Source organism: Chenopodium album, chromosome 20 (genome assembly GCF_948465745.1).
Source record: "Chenopodium album chromosome 20, dcCheAlbu1.1, whole genome shotgun sequence".
Classification (NCBI taxonomy): Eukaryota; Viridiplantae; Streptophyta; class Magnoliopsida; order Caryophyllales; family Amaranthaceae; genus Chenopodium; species Chenopodium album.
Genome location: NC_137853.1, coordinates 4149792 through 4169645, shown reverse-complemented (window position 1 = coordinate 4169645; position 19854 = coordinate 4149792). Strand labels below are relative to the sequence as shown.

General features: G+C 32.9%; 2 protein-coding genes across 2 annotated transcripts; both read right to left on the bottom strand.

Annotated features, from left to right (window-relative positions):
• Positions 1-3245: 3245 nt before the first annotated feature.
• Positions 3246-4568, bottom strand: LOC145599232 (ethylene-responsive transcription factor ERF039-like). Its single transcript, XM_081655634.1, has one exon. It carries the CDS (start codon positions 4496-4498, stop codon positions 3779-3781), a length of 720 nt encoding a protein of 239 aa, XP_081511760.1. The 5' UTR covers positions 4499-4568; the 3' UTR covers positions 3246-3778.
• Positions 4569-9663: 5095 nt separating this feature from the next.
• On the bottom strand, positions 9664-16985 carry LOC145597969 (peroxisomal acyl-coenzyme A oxidase 1-like). The gene is made up of 14 exons (XM_081654249.1): positions 16659-16985; positions 16044-16152; positions 15848-15909; positions 15486-15695; positions 15175-15262; positions 14826-14988; positions 13641-13836; positions 13108-13305; positions 12454-12585; positions 11461-11581; positions 11218-11328; positions 10853-10922; positions 10198-10381; positions 9664-10115 (listed from the first exon to the last, which is right to left on the bottom strand). The coding sequence occupies exons 1-14, from the start codon at positions 16806-16808 to the stop codon at positions 9906-9908; spliced, it is 2004 nt and encodes a 667-aa protein (XP_081510375.1). The 5' UTR covers positions 16809-16985; the 3' UTR covers positions 9664-9905.
• Between the last annotated feature and the right edge of the window lie 2869 nt (positions 16986-19854).

Below are 19854 nucleotides of genomic sequence, written 5' to 3'. Positions count from 1 at the left end.
TTAGATTCAATTTTTATAAAGTTTCGGATAATTTTGGTGAACATTGAGGAGCGGTGATATGATAGGATTGGTTGTTTATATTTTGATAAGTTAATGTGAAGGAAAACAAAATTACCTAATTAATTAGCTAGCTTGAGCTTTCTCTAATCACATCGTATATGCCTTGAGTATAGTAGACGTTTCTTGGCTTGTAAGAACCTTTGTAAGTGGACCATGAGAGTATGAAGAAAAAGACAGGACTAAAAGTAGGTTCTAATCTTTTCATTTTGTCTTGATAATTAACATGCATTTAATATTTGTCTATATCTAATGTCATTTAAAAAGTGGGGTTAATTCAAGTGGTTCGAGCTTTCCTCCCAAATTCTGGGGATCATGGGATCAATTTTCATCACCCGCTTATGTAGTTATGTACTGTTGCTCTTTAAACACCAAAGAAAAAAAAATTTAATTATTTTATTTGAAATGAAAAGGTATAAAATCCTGGACAATTATTTACTAGTAGCATATATAATGTGATATATGTCAATGAATTAGTTGTAATTCATACGCTCGCATACATAATCAGTATTTAAGATAAAAGTATAAAATAGATAAAAATGAGACAGCTATTATTTCGAAGCATAAGAGATTTTTGAGTTAAATTTTCACTTATCAAATGGTAGGAATATATAATGTTACAACTATTTCAATATATGCATAGTAGCACACATGCACTTTGTTAAATTGATATTGTATATATCAATGAACAGACAATTTAATTAAGTTAACTATTGCTTGATATAAGAAGCATATTATTATAAGTGTTTTCCATCATGGGACACACTGGTGTCCTTTTTTTTTTAACTTCTTTTTGGCTCTCTGTCATGCACCATCTATGGCTGTGAAATAAGTTAATTAGTACTCACTGTACTAGCATATTACAAATTAAAGATGATGATTTGATTTATGAAAGTATATTCTTGCAAAGCATAGTTATTATTAATGATAGTTATTGATAGATATATAAGAGATATATTTACTAAAGAAAGTGTACAACATTATTTCTTTTGATAGCAAAGCCTCAATAAGGAGGGACTACTAATCATTTTGCAAAGTGCAATTACTTTTTAGTAAATTTCAATCTCATTAATTATACAGTAGTTTTGTATGCGTTGTATGGGTGTAAAGCTTATTTCAGTGTATAGTAGAGTATAACCTTATAGATATCTTGGGTCGAAAATAATACATTTCATTGAAAATCAAATTCAATATCGATCATTATTTTATTAATGAAAACCCTTTTCTTCTTTTTCGTTTACAAAAAAGCTCAATGTCAATCAATAGCTACACGGTACTGTGCAAGAAGCTAAGCTAGGAAACAAATCACAAATTCAATTACATGTGTATTATTGTACGTGACCATGTAGGCCTATTGTTAACCTCTTACGTATAAAGGTCAACCCATTTACAAGTCCTAAATTTATGAGGAGAGGAGAGAGGAGTTGATGAGAAGTTTCTTACATGCATTGGAGATTCAACTAGCTACCTAAGTCACCAAGTGACTTCTCCAACACTAGACCAAGTCACACGTACGTATGTTGTACATAAGAAGGATCCATATTTGGTGCAAAATCATACACATTGTGATTTATTTATTTATTTATTTTCTTTTTAATGAGATGAATACTGATCGGATCTCAACCCATATTGTGATCTGCTATAAAGTGATTAATAATACAGGTCAAATTAGTTCTAAAAATGTATGTATCTATTATTTAAGGGTCTGTTCACATTTACTGAACTGAGCTGAACTGAAATGAACTGAACTGAATTGATTGGAGCAGAACTGAACTGAAATGATTGGAGCTGAACTGAACTAACTAATTAAATGGAGATAAAATGAATATTTTATGAGAGAAGGAAATTAGGAGCTGAATGAATTGAACTGAACTGATTAGAGCTGAACTGAAATTAAGCTAAAATGAACAGGCCCTAAAATGAATAGTGCTAGACTGCTAAAATCTTTTGCGCAAATGTTATTAGAATAAAATTGACCACAGTATAAGGTCTATTACGCACCTTGATATTTAATAAATTTCCGACCTTGTCAATGTTGGGGGTGGGTATTGTATTTTTCTAATTCATCAATTTATTATGGTTAGGTAATAGATTATATTGGGAAGTGGTTGGTTAGTGGTAAGATCTTTGCTTTTTGATTCTTCCATCATACGGAGTAGTATTATTGATATATTAACAATATTGCTGATGTTGTTATAAACCTTATTGTTTTTTTATAAACTTGATGATTTTAGTTTGAGAAAGAAATAGAAACGAAAAGACTTCCAAAAGAAAATTATTGACTAATATTTTATAAAATTTGCTTGAAAATTTGATTCTCTGAAAAAACAGTATTCCTTTTGGAGTTTATATTTTCGTTTAGACAACTTGATTTATTATATAATTTGTCTCCCTGATTAAATTTATCACTATGCGCCGAGATCTTTCTCCCGTGTGCTCCACGTTATTTGTAGAAAATTATGAGGGTTTCATTAATAAACATGTACTACACAATAGTTGCTCATTTCAATAATAGATTCATAGTATATTTAATTAATACGTAGTATTAACTATTATCACTCTCTTTATTAGCCAAAAACCACAAAGTGGTGTACATTCTTACCCTACAAGGCTACAAGTATACTACTATACGACGATATCAAAATGTGATGAATTACTACATAGTACAGGGGCGGATAGCTTGTACCAAGGGTACGCCTTACCTTGCAACTACATAAAAATAGAATTTGGTGTAGCTTTTTAGCAATAAATTAAGTGTAGCTTGCTGGTTAACCAAGTATTTTTTAAGCTTTCTTGAATTTTAACTCTAGTCTAGAGTTTGAATCTTATTGTTACACATTGTTACATATTTTTCCGAATTATAGCACTTTACATTGTTACATACTCTGTAATTAAGAGTGCATTTTGCTTACCTGTTTTTTTTTTTAATCGTATTTGTGTTTTTTTCCCCCCCCCCCAAAAATAGGTGAATATAAGCTGAATAACAAGATCTAAATAGCTAGAACAAACTGTAAATTGATGTTTAGTTTATGGAGACGAGTTAACTCCTTAGAAAAATGTCCGCATCTTAGAAGGATATTTGCTTCCGAAACGGAATCTTTTGATTTTCTTATACTTGATTGGACTAGCTGCAAGTAAGGTTGCACTTTGTATTATAATATAAACACAAAATAAATAACTAATAAAAATCTAGATACTTGTAGATTATTTACAAAACTAATTTATTTTTCATGTATGGTAAGACTAAATATTACGTACATATGCGCTCTAAATAAACTCCTAGCTAATACAAGTAGATTTTTTTTCTTCTTTTTTTTTTTCTTTTTCCATGCTAACAAAATTAAAGAATAATAAACCGTAAAATAATAATAATAATAAAATAAAAAAAAAAAAATCTATGTGTTTTACATCTCACATACAATTTCTGAAATGTCACTCAACATTGTAAAGTTAGTTAAAAAAAAATAAAAATTGAAGGCTCCCTTTGGCAGAGTATAATTGAGTCGCACGAAATTAACCATCATAGCTTCATCCCTTCATACACACGCCACAAAGTGATAGCTTAGCTTCTAGCTCTTCCAAATTTGACCACTCAATTTGCCACAACTTTAACTATAATTGGATCAAAAGTGGTAAATTGTACGTTTTTACCAAATTTTTATGCAGGGGATGATGAAAAGTCAATAATAAAATTAATTAGCCTACATAATTTATTTTTTTGCTAGTAATCCCATAAGAATGAATCTGCTGGCTGATGATCTTCAATGTGAGCCGGCTGCTCGTCGGCTTCGGGTAGCTGCCAGTGTAGCGAGTCTTCGAATTTAATAACATTTTCAAGGTCTAAGAAGAGATCGGGCAAGTTGAAAAATATTGTGTCGTCAAAGGTATGATCATAATTGGATGATGAAGCTGATGATGACGTGTCGTAGTTGGATGATGTTGACGTGATTGTTGTAGCCGGGGAGTCGGCTTGAGGTGATGGCTCGGCTTGTGATGAGTCGGGAAAATCCAAGGCGGCTTTAATAGCCGCGGCTTGGATATCCTTAGGAGCCGTGCTAGATGGCTTGGGAAGTTGATGTGCTAACTCGGGAAAATTTAAGTATGCATTATGACCCTTAATGGCTAGGGCCGCCACGTCATGGGCTCGAGCAGCCATATCAGCCGTGGCGAATGTCCCTAGCCATATCCTTGACTTTTTCCTAGGCTCGCGGATTTCCGATACCCATTTACCCCAATTCCTCATCCTTACACCCCTATACGTAGGGTGTTTCCCTTCAAAATTTTCGGTACACTTCTTTTTTCGACCCTCATTACTAATTTTCTCATTCGACCTTTTCGTACGAGTTTTTGTGGCGACGGAGGTGGTGGAGGAGGAGGTGGAGGGAGAGGTGGTATGGAGATCACAATATGAAGAAGTAGTGATCATGGATGGTTCTTCCATAAGGAATGCCTCAAATATAAGGTTTTAGATCTTATGTGAACATATATATATGTGAGTAATGTGACTAATAACTAAACATAAGTAATATAGTAGCTTCTCAAGGAATAAAGAGTAGATGGGGTATATTTATAGGAAGAAGAGCCAAAAGACAAAAGTGGTAGAACTAGTATTGACACTAATTCGGCTCTTTCCTAGCTTTGCCCCATCTCCCACTCTCTTTTTTACCCTTTTTCTTGTGTGTTTATAAAGGGACCCATCTTGATTTGTTTAGCTTAATTTAATGTAAAAAATTATATGGCATTGACATTATTTTTAACAGGTTCCTTGTTAGTTGGTCTTAGTCCTTTGTTCTATTAAATATAATCAATCTAGATCTCATTTATAAAGCATATATAATTTTATATTATTGTATGATTTTGGTAACCTCGTGCAATTAATTGATATTCTAATTATTACATAGTTAAGCTATATTGCTAAGTGATTTACTTGGTTGTTAACATTTTAATATCAATCTTACGTTCTATGATTATTATCATATATAAACCTTGCGAATTAAAAATTAAATACTTCCTCTGTTCTTTTTTTACTTGACCTGATTCTTTTATCACGCTTGCCAATGCAAAACTTTAATGATTAATAACTTTAATTCTCCATTAGTAAAAATTACAAAAGTTACATATTATGATAATACTTATTAAGACGAATTCAAAAAGATCTCACATAAATATGTTTTTCCTAACATACTATTCACAAAAGACGGTCGAAAGAGGGGTGGTGAATAGTGTAAAAGTCAAAGCGGGTCAAGTAAAAAAGAACGGAGGAAGTAAATTTTAAAGACGTTGTAGTAGGGTCTTAAAAGCGAGAAAAAAGAAATATTATAATAATTATATTGTTTGTGATTACGTGGAGGCCGCCTATTGATCACCAATGTTCGTTGATAATAATCATTTACTAATCGTAGCAATAGTTACTATGGAGTACCTTGTCCTACAAGGCTATGTATTGTCAAAAGCAATAAAATGTACACTCGTTTGTGATTAGAAAAGGAGGAAAAAAAAAAAAGAATAAAGAAAATTAAAAAAAAAAGAAGGTAATTCTAGCATAGCAATGATTAATTTGCTTTCGCTATTTAATAAGCTTTATGTTTTAGCTTTCGTCAAAGTATTGATGAACATAATCATTTCTAAGACAACCAGATTAACTGAGACAAGCACATAATAAGCTGAGCTTACTACTCCGTATCAAATAATGTTTCTATAATACTTGTTGCCAAAATATGGAGTATTTCTTATAACTTTGTACAAATTCCATACGTACTCATCATCTAAAAAATAAGTTTTTCTTTTGATCGATAATTATATTGTATTAATCCCAGATTTTAGGGTAACCAATTTATCCAAATAATAATTCAAAGTGCTAAAAAGCCATGTCAACAACAACAAGAAAAATAACTCTTCTTATATCGATCCTCTCATGTTCATGACTAAATCGATTAAGTACCTTATTAAGTCAGGTCTATGGTATAATGACATGATTGGCATCCATACGAAAAGAATTTGACAACTTACAGAACGAAAATGAGTAGTGTCGTATACCATAAGACAATAGGAAAATTATAAATATTATTAGACCGTGTATTGCTAATGCACCTACTACCTTCGTTACAGGTTATGTGCAACGATTTGACATAAAGCAGAGAGGAAAAATGTCTAATCGTTGCACATAACCTGTAACAGAGGTAGTAATAAGTATATAGTACGATGATAAATTGATAATCAATAACTACTGTATAATAAAAATTATAATAAGAAGTTAGTTATTGTGTAGTTTTTTTATAATCAATGACAAATATAACAATACTCTTATACATGTTAGGTGTATTGTATTTATCAAATTTTGAAAAAGACGTACATTGACTAGCAGTGTCATAGAAACATGCATAACTTGGTTTCAAATAATGTGTAGATATTCTTAGAAGATCAACAAGAATAATGAACTAAGTTTTCTTAATTGCCACATTTTATAAAATTACTCTGCCTAATGCCATTTTACAATAACCGAAGAATTATAACGTCTATATATCTCTTACCTTGACAAAAATTATCCCGAATTAAATTCATCTTCAAATTTTTGATCTCATAATCATCCCTAAAAGTATGGGCAATATCGTCAGTTTCAAGTTTAGTTCATTTTAATCCTAGCAAATAAGCCAACATATTATAAACAACATACCATATGTCTGCGAAAACACATAATAAGTATAATATGCTAATACAGTTACCAATAGGTCTTTTTTTTAAAAAAATATCATAATTAGTTAGTTGTGGCGAGGCTGCTAATAGTATAGCAAATTTTTTTTAAAATGTATTAGGTGCTATTATCAAATTGTTGAAGAGACATTGTCCACATTGACCAATAATATCATAGAAAAAAGACCAATTATAATAACAATAGTGAGTTGTATAGTGTCATATTAGCAAGAATTATTAGCATATATATATTCTAATCACCAGTAGAACTTAATAATAACCACTTGATATGACAAACGTGATTCATTAATTCACAATATGTATGCAACTGCAACTTCTTTTTAAGTGCAATCTTTCGTATGTATGGCCCCATTTTCAAATAATAAGACATATTCTAAGGTCTAATCAAACTCATGAATGTATTTACGTGGTTTTGTGGAGCCATTCATGGGAAACACATTATCTTGTCTTTATTGTACTAATTTGTCCAATATAACTTAAACAACTTGTCATAATGTCATTAATTCTCAAATGCGAATTAGTGCTAATAATAATTGATCAGTTGACTACTAATGTGTTTTATTTCACTGCTTAATGCACTTTATGAGCTCAAAAAAGACATTTTATTGTGCATGAAGCTCTTTTGTTTTCCCCTAACTCTGGTAAAAAAGAAGTTTTTTTTTTACGGTCAACATGCACACTAAGCTAGTTCGCAAAAGAGTGACAAGCCCCGGTAATAAGAGACAAAAATTAAATAAAACATAGCGTATCACTTCTCTATGAAGAAATTTTTATGTTCATCCCACCCTGACTATAATTATCTCACAAAAATATTCTAGATAAAAACAAAGAGTATTAGAGGAAGTATTAGCCAACGTGTCACCTCGGCCACTTTATTATCTTCACAACAGTGTAAAAAAAAAAAAAAATTACAGCATTGGATACTTTGTGTTTGTCCAAATTTAGCTTTACAAGATTCTGCTCAAGTAAAAAGAAGCACTTCATTAATGTGTGGGTGATATTTAAGGTTGTTACGTAATCATTTTATTTAGGAAATCTTAATCTCGGGTTCTAATGATTGCTTTTAGAAAAAAAAAGGTCAATGGACCTTAGCATTTTATGGTAACTATTTAATTTGTTACTCTGTATGTTAATTAACAATTGAAATACTAGTAATGTGTGTAATAATGTAATATGCGTTTCTTAAAAAGAAAAAACAAAAAAACAAAAAATGTGTGTAGTATGTGTTGGTGGACGATGGAATTGAGTCATGTGTACTGTAGAAACCTAGAAGGTGAACAATGACACGCCAAAACTTTTGATGATTGACTATATAAAAAACTTGGAGTACTCAGATGATAATGAGAGTAAATTTATACGAAATTTGTTTAATAAGAAGTACTCCTATAAGTGTATACAATAAAGTAATAATATTTATATAGTGTAATTTGTGTCTACACACTAGTAGGTTTCTAATGTGTGTCTTTTTTCTGATCTTTATTAATAAAATTTGTTGTCTACACACCTAATTATATTAATGTTTTTCGTTAGTTTTTAATATTCTCAAATAAGACAAAGAGAAACTGTACTGATAAGACCTTGTACTCGTATGTTATTTGAGACTTTTAGTATTACAAAGTACTTAATATTAATAGCTTGCCTCTAATGTGGTAATTAATGATGCTTAATAGTTCATACTACTAATCTACTATGTAACAGAATCACATGCTTAGTATAAATATTTGAAATTAGTGGTATGATTTGTATTAGTGGATAAAGATATGTTTAATTACAATATATACTTGAAATCTACTCGTACCAACTAATGTAAAGGACGACAATAATATTGATTGATATAATAATTCGTGTTTGACGATAAATTCCTGTGAACAGTGAACACTGACCCTTAACTTTTGATAATCAACAAAATGCATGTACTGAATCATTTATTTCCACATGAAGGGAATATTTCATATTCTAAACAAAAATAAGCAGGTGATCTTTACTAAAATTAAGGGTCTGTTCTATTCGGCTTAAGTTCTCTTCAGCTTAAGTTCAGTTCAGTTTAGTTCATTTTAGTTCCTAATATCCTCCTTTTATAAAATATTCAGTTCAGTCAGTCAATCAGAATAAGCCCTAAATTTCCTCATTAGACCAATCTCACCAATGTGAAAACCAGAACCGTACTCTTGCCTTTCAAGCTAGTTACAAATAATAGCACAAGGACACTGAAATATATGATGTGTTCGTTCCAAATTATGGCCAGTTGCGAATATATGACTCAAGGGAGGGAATCCTATGCGACATTTGTTCAAACCAATATGAAAACTAGAAACGTATGTTTGCTTTTCAGGATTGTCATAAGTAATAGCTTGATATAATAATGTCATCCGAGGGAGCTTTGCTCATCATCCTGCAGAAGTGGGGGCTGATGCTGTTCGATGATTGTCGCGTAGAGGGAAGAAAGGGAAGTTCGATTATGGGCTGTGAGGAGTAGCAGGCAGCAACGACGTAATGTTGCATGGCATTCCCCTGTGATCAGAAAAGTCATGAGGCTTGAAAGTTCAGGTAAAAAGTGCTGTTTTAGCTAGGAAGGTGTATGTAGTAGTATGGAGGCGGTATTAAAGACTACTTGGGTACTGATTTGTTGGCAGACTCAGCTCGCTGGGTAAGGAGTATAAGTAGAGTGGCAGTGTGACCAAGGCAAAAGTGATGCTCAAAATGGCGCTTCAATGCAATGCAATGCAACTACCATGGGGGCTATGGAGGGTTAGAGGTAGTAAAGATATTCAAGGAAAGATCGTCTGATATTCTCTGATGGATAGGTTAATTTACAAGCCTGTTAAATAGTTTGATGTTTTAATTTGTCAGAAAATTAATACTTGAATGTTGGAAGAGTACAATAACCCTTACAAATAGGGAAAGATGCAATGTCATTCCTGGTTTCATAATAAATTATCTTGACACCATCTCATAGAAGAGTTTGCCAAGAACAAGAGAACCAAATATTTCCTTATGAATTTAATTACATGTAATTTTGACTGTCTAAGCAACAAATTAGAATAGGCAACATGTCAGTATATTGCAGCACCTTTCCCCTTCTCTAGTATGTTCCTTTTTCTTTGTTATTCAGGAACTTTATTACCCGATTCTTGACCTTAGAGCCGGGAACTCCGGACCTGTCGCTTCAGAATAGGTCGAACATACTCATGGAAACCTTCAGGGACAGCTGATTCATTGAAAGGATCCCTCCATGCTTCTTTATAGAGCTTTGGATACACGTTCCCATCGTACCGCCCCAAGACTGAACCAAGGAAGTGATCCGTATAGTTGAATGCATCAACAAGAGCAATTGCATTTGGACGTACCTGTGAAGCCAGCCAGCCATGGATGTTAGCAGATAGATGCGAGAGTAATACAGCTTGAATAAAACTATAATGTATTAAATACCTTGGAAAATAACGATCTGAGGAGATCATTTGCAAGGGAAGCTTGCTTAGGTTTGATGCAACCAGTGGACAGGAAATCCCCAAGATGCTTCCCCAGGATTGAAAGTGCATAGATACCACAGAGGGCTTGCAACTGTTCTTTAACTCCTTCCCCAGGTATGTCTTGTTTCAATTTCTCAATGAACCTTTCAGTGCAGGAATAAAGTGAGAAGAATCAATATGAAACTTAACAAATAAAGCATATTTAAAAAACAAATACATTTTTAACTCTCAAGCGCTTAAAATTATCTCACCAATGGGGCCTAATTCATGTTCTCGTTAAACCAATTTTACAAATTATTACCCTACCTCTGCCCATATATGCACCATGTGTATATATTAGCTTGAAATTTATAATTGTATAACATATATTAGCCATTGCTTCATTGATATGATTGTTATGCTGAGGGACAGAGGTGGTTGAGATATATCAGCTGAAGTTCAAAAAGAAGATAGTCGTGATAGTTAATACTATTATATCATCGCTGATTCACTAATACCCGATACAGGTGATTATGATGGTCTTGCAAGTCTAGGATAAATAAAAATCAAACAAAAAAAATAATATTACAGTTACAAAAGGAGAGGACTCAGGAAAATGAGGGTGGTTTGCTTACTTCGAAACCACTATAAGCTGGCAGTGAGCCACAGAAGCTCCCACAAGATCAGCTGAGAGTTCTAGAAAGCCTGTAAGAAATAAATTATGGCAAATTAAAATGATGTACTTCGTTTTCAACCAAATGATAAAAAAAGTAGTTTAAAAGATTTGTGTCCTCCAATTTATCATGCCTGTAAGTTGCCAACATCTAAATAGAGAAAAAAAAAACAAAGAATAATTTAATCACAATAAGGTCAGTAGTTTACACATTAAAATCTCCCAAAAACCCAAACAATTTTCCATGATTCACTGACGGAAACAATTAAAAACACCTAGTCTACTATTGATAAATTACCTTGTTTCAAAAAAAAAAAAAAAAATTACCTTCTTCTGGGTTTGAAAATTGGCTTAAATTTTTAGCACAAGCAACAGACATTCTAACTGATCGTGCTTCAAAAGCCTCTAGTACTACATCAGGGTTCAACCAATCTTCAGCTGCATGACAACAAATATTTAAACAGCCATCAACAAATCAGCAAGACATTGATCTCATAAATAGCATCATCAACCATATGAAATGAGCACAAAAGTTTGCTTGAGTGTGAGGATCAGATATGAACATCAAACCTTTCTGAGCACTACACTGGGATTGCAACAGATGTTCTGCCCTCCCCATGTATTCCATTGTTCCAACAGGCGGTTTACCAGATCCCAGTTGAGATACAGTCTTCATGAGAATACGAGCAACCTGATGGAAGGGTAAAATAAAAAGATGTCAAATCAACATTACAAAAAGTACTTCCTATTTGGTAACTCCAAGCCCCTAGATTTCAAAGCAGCATGAAATTCTTCACTCATTTTCTTTCGTCCAGTTTAGGAAAGGCTAATAAGCTATCTACGTCAGTAACAATCAAATAGGTGAATAATTTGTATTAACAAGCACAGCAGAACGTAACTGCTGCAACCACCAAACCTGCCAGTACCTCAACATCAATATGATTGTTAACACTACCCTAATTCCTACACAGAGGCACAGAGGATTGCACGTCTAGCCCCTTGGAGTAATAAAAGGCTTCTTATACGCAACTTATACAGTCAGAAAACATTATTGATTTTTGTACCTATCATATTAATGTATTAAAAATGTCAAAAGATGATATACTTCCCATAGAACCCCTAATTTAATCAAACTATTACTTCCTTTGTCCCATTTTACATGATGCATTTCCATTTGATATGCCTCAAATTATTTGAAAAGAGCCATGAAGACAAAGCCAAGTAAACATATTTCAATATTTTCCATCTTGAGATTTGAGAATAAAAATTGACAGATTATTTCCGTAACAAGAAGATTATCTAAGCTTTATTTTTTTATTACATCCTTAAACTTCTACGAAAGAGATATATCATCAAGTAAAATGGAGAGGAGGGATAGAATACTTATATAATTATGTCCCCTCACCCAAAAGGTAAAAGGGATTGCAGGAGTAAAAATGTGAAAAAGGGAGTTAGACTCTTAGTTAGCCATCTGTACCTGAGTTTGAGCAAAAGTGTGTGCGTGTGCGTGCAGAGAGAGAGAGAGAAAGAGAGAGAGAGAGAGAGAGAGAGAGAGATCATTACCTGCAAAAGCAAAACAACATTGTCACCTTCATAAGTACAAGCAGGAACATAGACAGCAAATAACTCAGGGAGCCCACTGCTACAGAGATAGCCATGCCCTCCACATAGTTTTCGGCATTCTTCAATAGCATCCTGTATCCAAAAAAAAAAAAAAATGCATATGAGAATCAACAAATTATAATCAGCAAGTGTTTGTCCATAATGTACTAATAGCTGACAGTAGTTTCAACAGAATATCAAAACAAATTCAATATCAGAATATGCAGTAATGCAAACATAGCACTTGATATCAACTTTGTGAATCCATAATTTGCTGAAGATGCACCAAATGATTAAGCAAACTGCTTTCACCATGTATTTGGAAAATAATAGATTCAATGTCAGAATGAAAGCAAGGTTTGTGATCTATGCTAACAAACTCATCTGCAAAGTCAAGTTCTTGATTATCCAATTAACAAGGTATATCACTATATCATATGGGCATACGATACAAGCATATCAAAACTTTTACAGCTAAATACGGAAGAAAGTATAATTGCACAAAGGCATGCAGGATGCAGCAACTAGGGCATGAAGGACAGATCATATATTCATATGTTAGTTATGTTACCATTAGCACTCGATAAAATTTAAAATATACAGATTTCCACATACAGCAGTTACTGATGTTGTCAAGGACTTCAATCCTGCAGTGCAAGCATGGGCCTCAGGCAGTGTAGAGAAATCATTGGCTTGCAATCTCGCAGTCACGTCGTTGTAGAGCCACTTTAGCCACTCTCCAACAATTCTATAAGCATAAGCTGTAGCCAGCAAAGGAAAGAGCCTACTTTGCTGGGTTTTGTAATCAATAACCTACAATGAACAAAGCATGCATATGACTTTATGTAACAAGCAAAACAATAAAAATAGTGTCTCTTGGGTCATCAACTAACACTTTTAATAAGGTCCACTCTATAAGAGTTCAGAGTTAACTAAAACTTGACAAGCAATTTCAGAACCAACAGCAAAACATAAACACAAACCCAAAATATAAAAAGTCTTCTACGGTAGCTCACTAAAAATAAGAAACTAGGAATTCTCTGTAAATTTAATCTTAAAATAAGTCTTTACATAAAAACCTCATACAGGAGAAAAAGGAAGAAAAAAAATAAAACCCAGTTGTTTGACTGTCATGTATCTCTTAATACCTGAGTCTCACGTCCATTCTGAGAACCAAACTGTCGACGAACAGCACTATACCTTGTGGCAATACAAACTGCTTTTGATAGAGCCCGCGAAGCATCATACACAATTGTTTGCCGAACGTAAACCATAGTACCATAAATTAGCTGCCGAGGGACATCAGACTTCACAACATTTCCTTCCCTTGTCACCTGCAACACACTGAGGCCATGCAAAACAGAATCAGAATAGCAAATCCAGCATTATGTGCAAACCAAAATTTCATGGCTGTTGTCAATTCACCATCATATCATTCTTGGAAATAACTCAAAACATAAGGCCCTTTTCTAAAATCAATATCGGTCAAATCATTGAGATTCAATTTGGAATTTACACAAGTGACATACAGAATGTCATTATAAAAATGAATATGGCATTCATCATTCATTTTTTTTAATCAGCATCTTCCTTTGAAGAGCCAAATCTTAAATAACAGACTTATTTCTCTCTCTTATCCTCCAAGCACTCAAATTCTCAATCAATATCTCTTTCATCCATTACCAAAATATCCTTATTTGCATTGCTCATAGACCACAAAAATCCATATCTAATTCCAATTCCAAAACCACACAAAATACTTCAAGCTTCCATCTCATATCATCCAAAATTTTATTGCATGAATTTATCTCAGGAGAGGTCCAATGAATCTTAAAAGTGGACATTTAATCTTGATATCCAGGATTAGAATTTGAAAGATCTCCCAAATTAAAACTTAGACGTTAAGATCCCTTAGTGTTCAAGAAGGTAAAAACTAAGCAAACTCAAGGCATATCTTGGTGAAAAGGGGAATTAATAATAGCTGAGGGCCTTGAGGGATTTTACTTTTAATCCTATTTTATCCCATCCAAACAAGAAGCTATTGCTTCACCAACTAGCTAATTAATGTTCAACCACACCAGTATACAATCAAATGTAAAATCATGTCTGCATATCAAAGACAAAGTCCGCAACATATAACCAGAGATGGCACAGAAATTAATTTTAATTAAGTTATATTACTTCAAATAAGGTACCATGAAAAGAAACAGCTAACTTTGGAAGTATCATCATAAAGACTAGTAAAAATGGGAATATATAAAATTATACTCGTATCAATAAAAAGTGTAAGTAAAGCACAAGATAAGATAGATTTTGAAAAGCCAAGAACCAACCGCATGAGCATTTGATCTCTAGGAATGCGCACATTATCAAATCGCAAGACTCCATTGTCCATTGTGTTATAAGCTCCATTTCCAAACTTCATCCCAATATCACCAACAGTGATACCAGGCAAAGGCAAGTGATCCTCCAAGCTTCGCAGTTGTACAATGAAACCTTGAAGGACAAAAAACTTGAACAAGGTAAATATCGTTGGCATAAAAAAAACTGTTATGACAATGAAATGCATTAACACTTTTGGTTCATGTAGCTGACCCCACTTATGGGATTAAGGCTTTGATTGATTGATGAAATGCATTAACAAAAACAAGTGAGAGAGGGTTACTCTCATCTGATAGTTACCGTGAACCCCATGTTCCTTCCCATCTGTCATTAAGCGAGCATAAACAACTGCATGTGTGGAAATTTTTCCCAAGCCACCAGGCCACCACTGCAAAGTTAGCAAAAGAGCCAAATTCATTAGTTTTCAGCCTAAAGATTGGATTAACAGAACTCTGTGATGGGTTCAATCATCCAGATTCCAATTGGAAGTTTTCCAAATTTTGGAAGTATAAGCAAAGCTAAGAAGAAACCATTCAAAGATTTGAAAATCCTTAAAGTTAAAAATATGGAAAGGAAAAACATTCAAATACTGGGAAAAATTATTCACTAACTTTGCTAGATGTCAACGTTGGACTATGTATCACAAATTCATCCGTCTCAGGATCAAATGTGGCAGTGGTTTCAAGCCCCTGCACATTGGAGCCATGACCAAGTTCAGTTTGAGCATAGCACCCTATAATTTGCATCCTATAAGCCAATGGGAGCCACTTGCGCTGCTGCTCCTCTGTGCCTTGTCCTTTAATAGCAGGAACAAACATACCCTGAGCGTAAAATTTATAATAAGATTATTGTTAGCAGAATTTAAACAATCAAACAATCTAAATTGAAAAAGAAAAGGAACAATTTAGATCTAAACATAACCACACAAGAACCAAAAAGAATATCATCACCAAAATAAAGTTGAATAATTTACCCAATGAAGATCTGTATAAGCAGGCTCATCAACAAAGAACCTTAACTGACTAGCTTCCTCTTCTGCAATAGTAACAATATGTTAACTTCCTAACTATAATAATATAGCTATGGGGTCTACGCCTTATGGTCTACCGGAAACAAAAGAAAAATACAGTGCATATTATTGCAACTAGCAAACACGACCCGAAACATACCAGTCAATTTTAGTTCAATGATTCTCTTCCAAGCATGATTCGCTTTTCTTAGTGTGTTCTTAAATAGCTCCTTCCTTTCTAGCCTAACTCTATCATCCTTCTTGAATTCCTGCAAAACCAAACAAGACAGAGCTCACCATCATAAACTACATTAGCCTCGTCGATTCGCCAACAATTTTGACATAGCTGTCGCATGTAGGAGCAATGCATCTTTGCTAAACATATTTATAATCAACTATTAACTCAATATACAATCAAAACAAATATTCCAGTACCTAATTCAAGGCTAAACCGACCACATATTTCAAAGTAATGTCACAATTTCAGCTTCAAAATGCAACTTTAGTTTCCAAAATTCTACTCAGTACTCATCTAAATTGTTCAAAATTCCATAAATTTAATCACTCAAAGATTCAAAAAATCTAAAAATTTCACCAATTGAAATAAAACAAATATGATGTAACTCCAAACAAACATAAACAACAACACAATTCTACAAGCACAAAAATCAAAATTTCGATGAATACAAAGCAAAAAAAATACTGTATCAAAATTCCAAAAATTCAGCTTGTTTCTTAAATTAATCAAAAAAATAGAGGAGAGAGAAAAACATACAGGATCACTAGCAACAAGACGAGCCATACGATCAGCAATTTGAAATCGATGTTGATTACCAGCCCATAAGATCTTCATTGCATTAACATCAAATTGAGCCTTCTTCCTTTCATCAGCAAGATAATCAACACCTCCTTCTAAATCCTCCATTGTTGGATCTTCAATTCAACAAAACCCTAATTTGCGAAAATTGGGAAATTTTATCTGATAATTATCAAAGAGAAGAGAGATTATAAAGGGAGAAGATATAGAGTTCGTGAGAAATTAAAACAAGTAAAAGAGGTTGAAGATGGGCAGGGTTGGTGGTTGATGCGGTGGACCTCCTAAATTAATAAAGTGGGTACACAAACTAGTACTAATTATATCATGACATTATCTTTAATTGGATTGGAAAATATGTCTATTTTAAAATTATTATATTTTTGACAATATTTGAGGTCAAATAATTAACACGTGATAGGAGTACTATATACGATTATACGAAGTATACTATTTCAAGTATGTAAAAGGTTTGACGTATACAATGACTTGTTTTCAAATTGATAAATTATATGCAATATGTATTCTCCTTAAATTGATGATTTCACACACGATCCAAAAACACAATATAAATTCCAAAGTTCATGGCTTAAACAAACGACAAGTAATAGTCTTGACAATAGAAATAAAAAACAAGTATCACTATTAGTCACAATAGAAATACAAAATCGACTTTAGATTGTAGGAATTATGACTAATAGCAATTAATAATAGAACAAACTTATCTGATTTAATGTCGTGGCGTGACATAGCATTACTGCCCTAAAGTCGAATTTGCCTCGTACTTGTACACACGGACTCATAGCAATCGACCTCCAGAGTTACACGACTCTAACTCTTCGGTGTACTATGGAGAGCTAGATTGAGAACACCATGATCAATGCCCAAAACCAGAAACCATTTAATTTTGTGTAACATTTTTGGAGTAAAGAAGAAAAAGTATCTTTTTTTTTTCGTCCTCAAATGAAATGCAAAGGGTTGGTTTATATATAGTAGTGATGCTATGATGTGCAAAACGTACTTGGACATATGATTAGTCAAATGAGAATTTTAATTCCCTAAAATCAAGTATCACCACTAATCAATCAAGAGAATTTAATTTAGCCTTTCAATCAAGATGCAAACGGCTAGGATAAATAAGGAAGTATTAGTGTAATATGGCACAAAGAAATATTGGTGATTAATGTCACTCAATTAAGGCAAATTTTGTGCTTGATCTTTTGAAGCAAATGTATTTAGACTTAGGGCCTGTTCATATTTACTAAATTAAGCTGAACTGAACTGAACTGAACTGATTGGAGCTGAACTGAACTGAACTGAACTGAACTGAATTGAGCTGAAATGAATATTTTATGTGAGAGGGAAATTAAGAGCTGAACTGAACTGAACTGATTGGAACTGAACTGAACTGAACTGAACTGAACTGATTGGAGCTGAACTGAACTGAACTGAACTGAAATTAAGTAAATATGAACAGGCCCTTAGAGTTTAACTATGATAAATATCTAAAAACTCCAACAAGGTTTACATAATGGTATCTTGGTTTTGAACTCTTTTAAGAAAAGTGAAAAATAGAAGACAAAATTAAGTATAAGTGGACAGTAGTATTAATCAATTAGATCCTGTTATGATAACCATGTGCATGGCAATATTAAGAATATAAGAATAACATAACTATTAATTGACATCTCATAAAATTCTACATGGAGTTCGTTAAAGCTAAGTATGATTAGTATTTTGTAAGTTAGGCCCTGTTTGATTCACCTTAATTTATTTTGCTGAACTAAAATTATTTTTACTGAACTGAACTTATTTTTACTGAACTGAAATTATTTTTACTGATTTTCTATTATAATTCTTCTTTAAGAAAACCGAATTTTACTGAACTGAACTTATTTTTACTGAACTGAAATTATTTTTACTGAACTGAACTTATTTTTACTGAACTGAAATTATTTTTACTTAATATTATTTTTGTAAGGTGAAGAGAACAGGGCCTTACTCCACACAATTTTGAGAGCTTAAAACCACCGTCAGCAATGAAAAAAAAAATACTAAAAAAAAAAAATAACGGACGTGTATTCCAATAATAAATGGAGGGCTTGATTATGATATTTTATTTACTTATTATTACATTCTACCAAGAATTAAATACATAATTAAGGGCTTGTTTGGCATCATTTTTGGTTTTTAGTTTCCTTTTTTTAAAAAACTAAAAACCAAAAACAAGCAAGAAAAAGGTATTTCCACTTTTCTGTTGTCAGTTTTCAAAATTATCATGATTTTAATAAGTCTAAATAATTGTTAATTCATTATGTGACATATAATATACTTTTAAAAACCAAAAAACAAAGAAATAGAAAACCAAAGCGATGCCAAACAAACCCTAAGTTATCCAATAACAAGTATTGTTATGAATATATATTGGAAAATATATTATTGTGATATATTTTTTTATATAGATCTTATGATATTATATTTAGGATAATATTATATGTTAGTGATATTTTAAGATAGATTTATGGAAGTTTATATGATAGAGTTTTATATTGAGTAGCAGGTTATCTTTTGTAGGCTATAACGTTCAGAGGAAAAAAAAAACCCACTCTTTGTATTATCTTATTTTATTTTTTTCAACCTACACTCTTGATACCAAAAACTCCTTATGAGATGTTATTTGGTAAAGTGCCGACGTTTGAGCGTATACGAGTTTTTGGGTGTTTAGCATATGCTCATAATCAAAGGAGTAAGGGTGATAAGTTTGCGTCACGAAGTCGAAAATGTGTGTTTGTTGGTTACCCGTTTGGAAAGAAAGGGTGGCAATTATTTGATTTGGAAACGAGGGAATTTTTTACATCTTGTGACGTAAAATTCCATGAGCATATGTTTCCGTATGTTGAGGCTTCAAGGAATAACTTAGAAGAACATGAGGAACATGAGTTTGGTGGAAGTGATGATGAAATAGACATGTGGCAACGTGGGTATTATGTAGGTACTTTGTCAGGAACAGAGAGCTTCGCAACCAGGCTGCGGGAGCAAGCGTCCATTCCCCTAAAGAGAGTGCCGCAGCCAGGCCGCGGGAGAAAGACCTCAATCGCAACCCAGCTGCGGATTGCTCTGTCCAACAGCGTATTGTCGGGAGCTCGAATTCAGCTGC

What these genes read in the sequence shown, in the direction of transcription:
- LOC145599232 (XM_081655634.1), bottom strand. Translation starts at nt 4,498, where the DNA reads ATGGAAGAACCATCCATGATCACTACTTCTTCATATTGTGATCTCCAT.
- LOC145597969 (XM_081654249.1), bottom strand. Translation starts at nt 16,808, where the DNA reads ATGGAGGATTTAGAAGGAGGTGTTGATTATCTTGCTGATGAAAGGAAG. An exon ending in CAACGTTGACATCTAGCAAA is followed by an intron (nt 15,263 to 15,485) that starts GTTAGTGAATAA and finishes CTAACTTTGCAG; the next exon opens with TGGTGGCCTGGTGGCTTGGG. An exon ending in CCAGTGTAGTGCTCAGAAAG is followed by an intron (nt 11,329 to 11,460) that starts GTTTGATGTTCA and finishes GTTGTCATGCAG; the next exon opens with CTGAAGATTGGTTGAACCCT.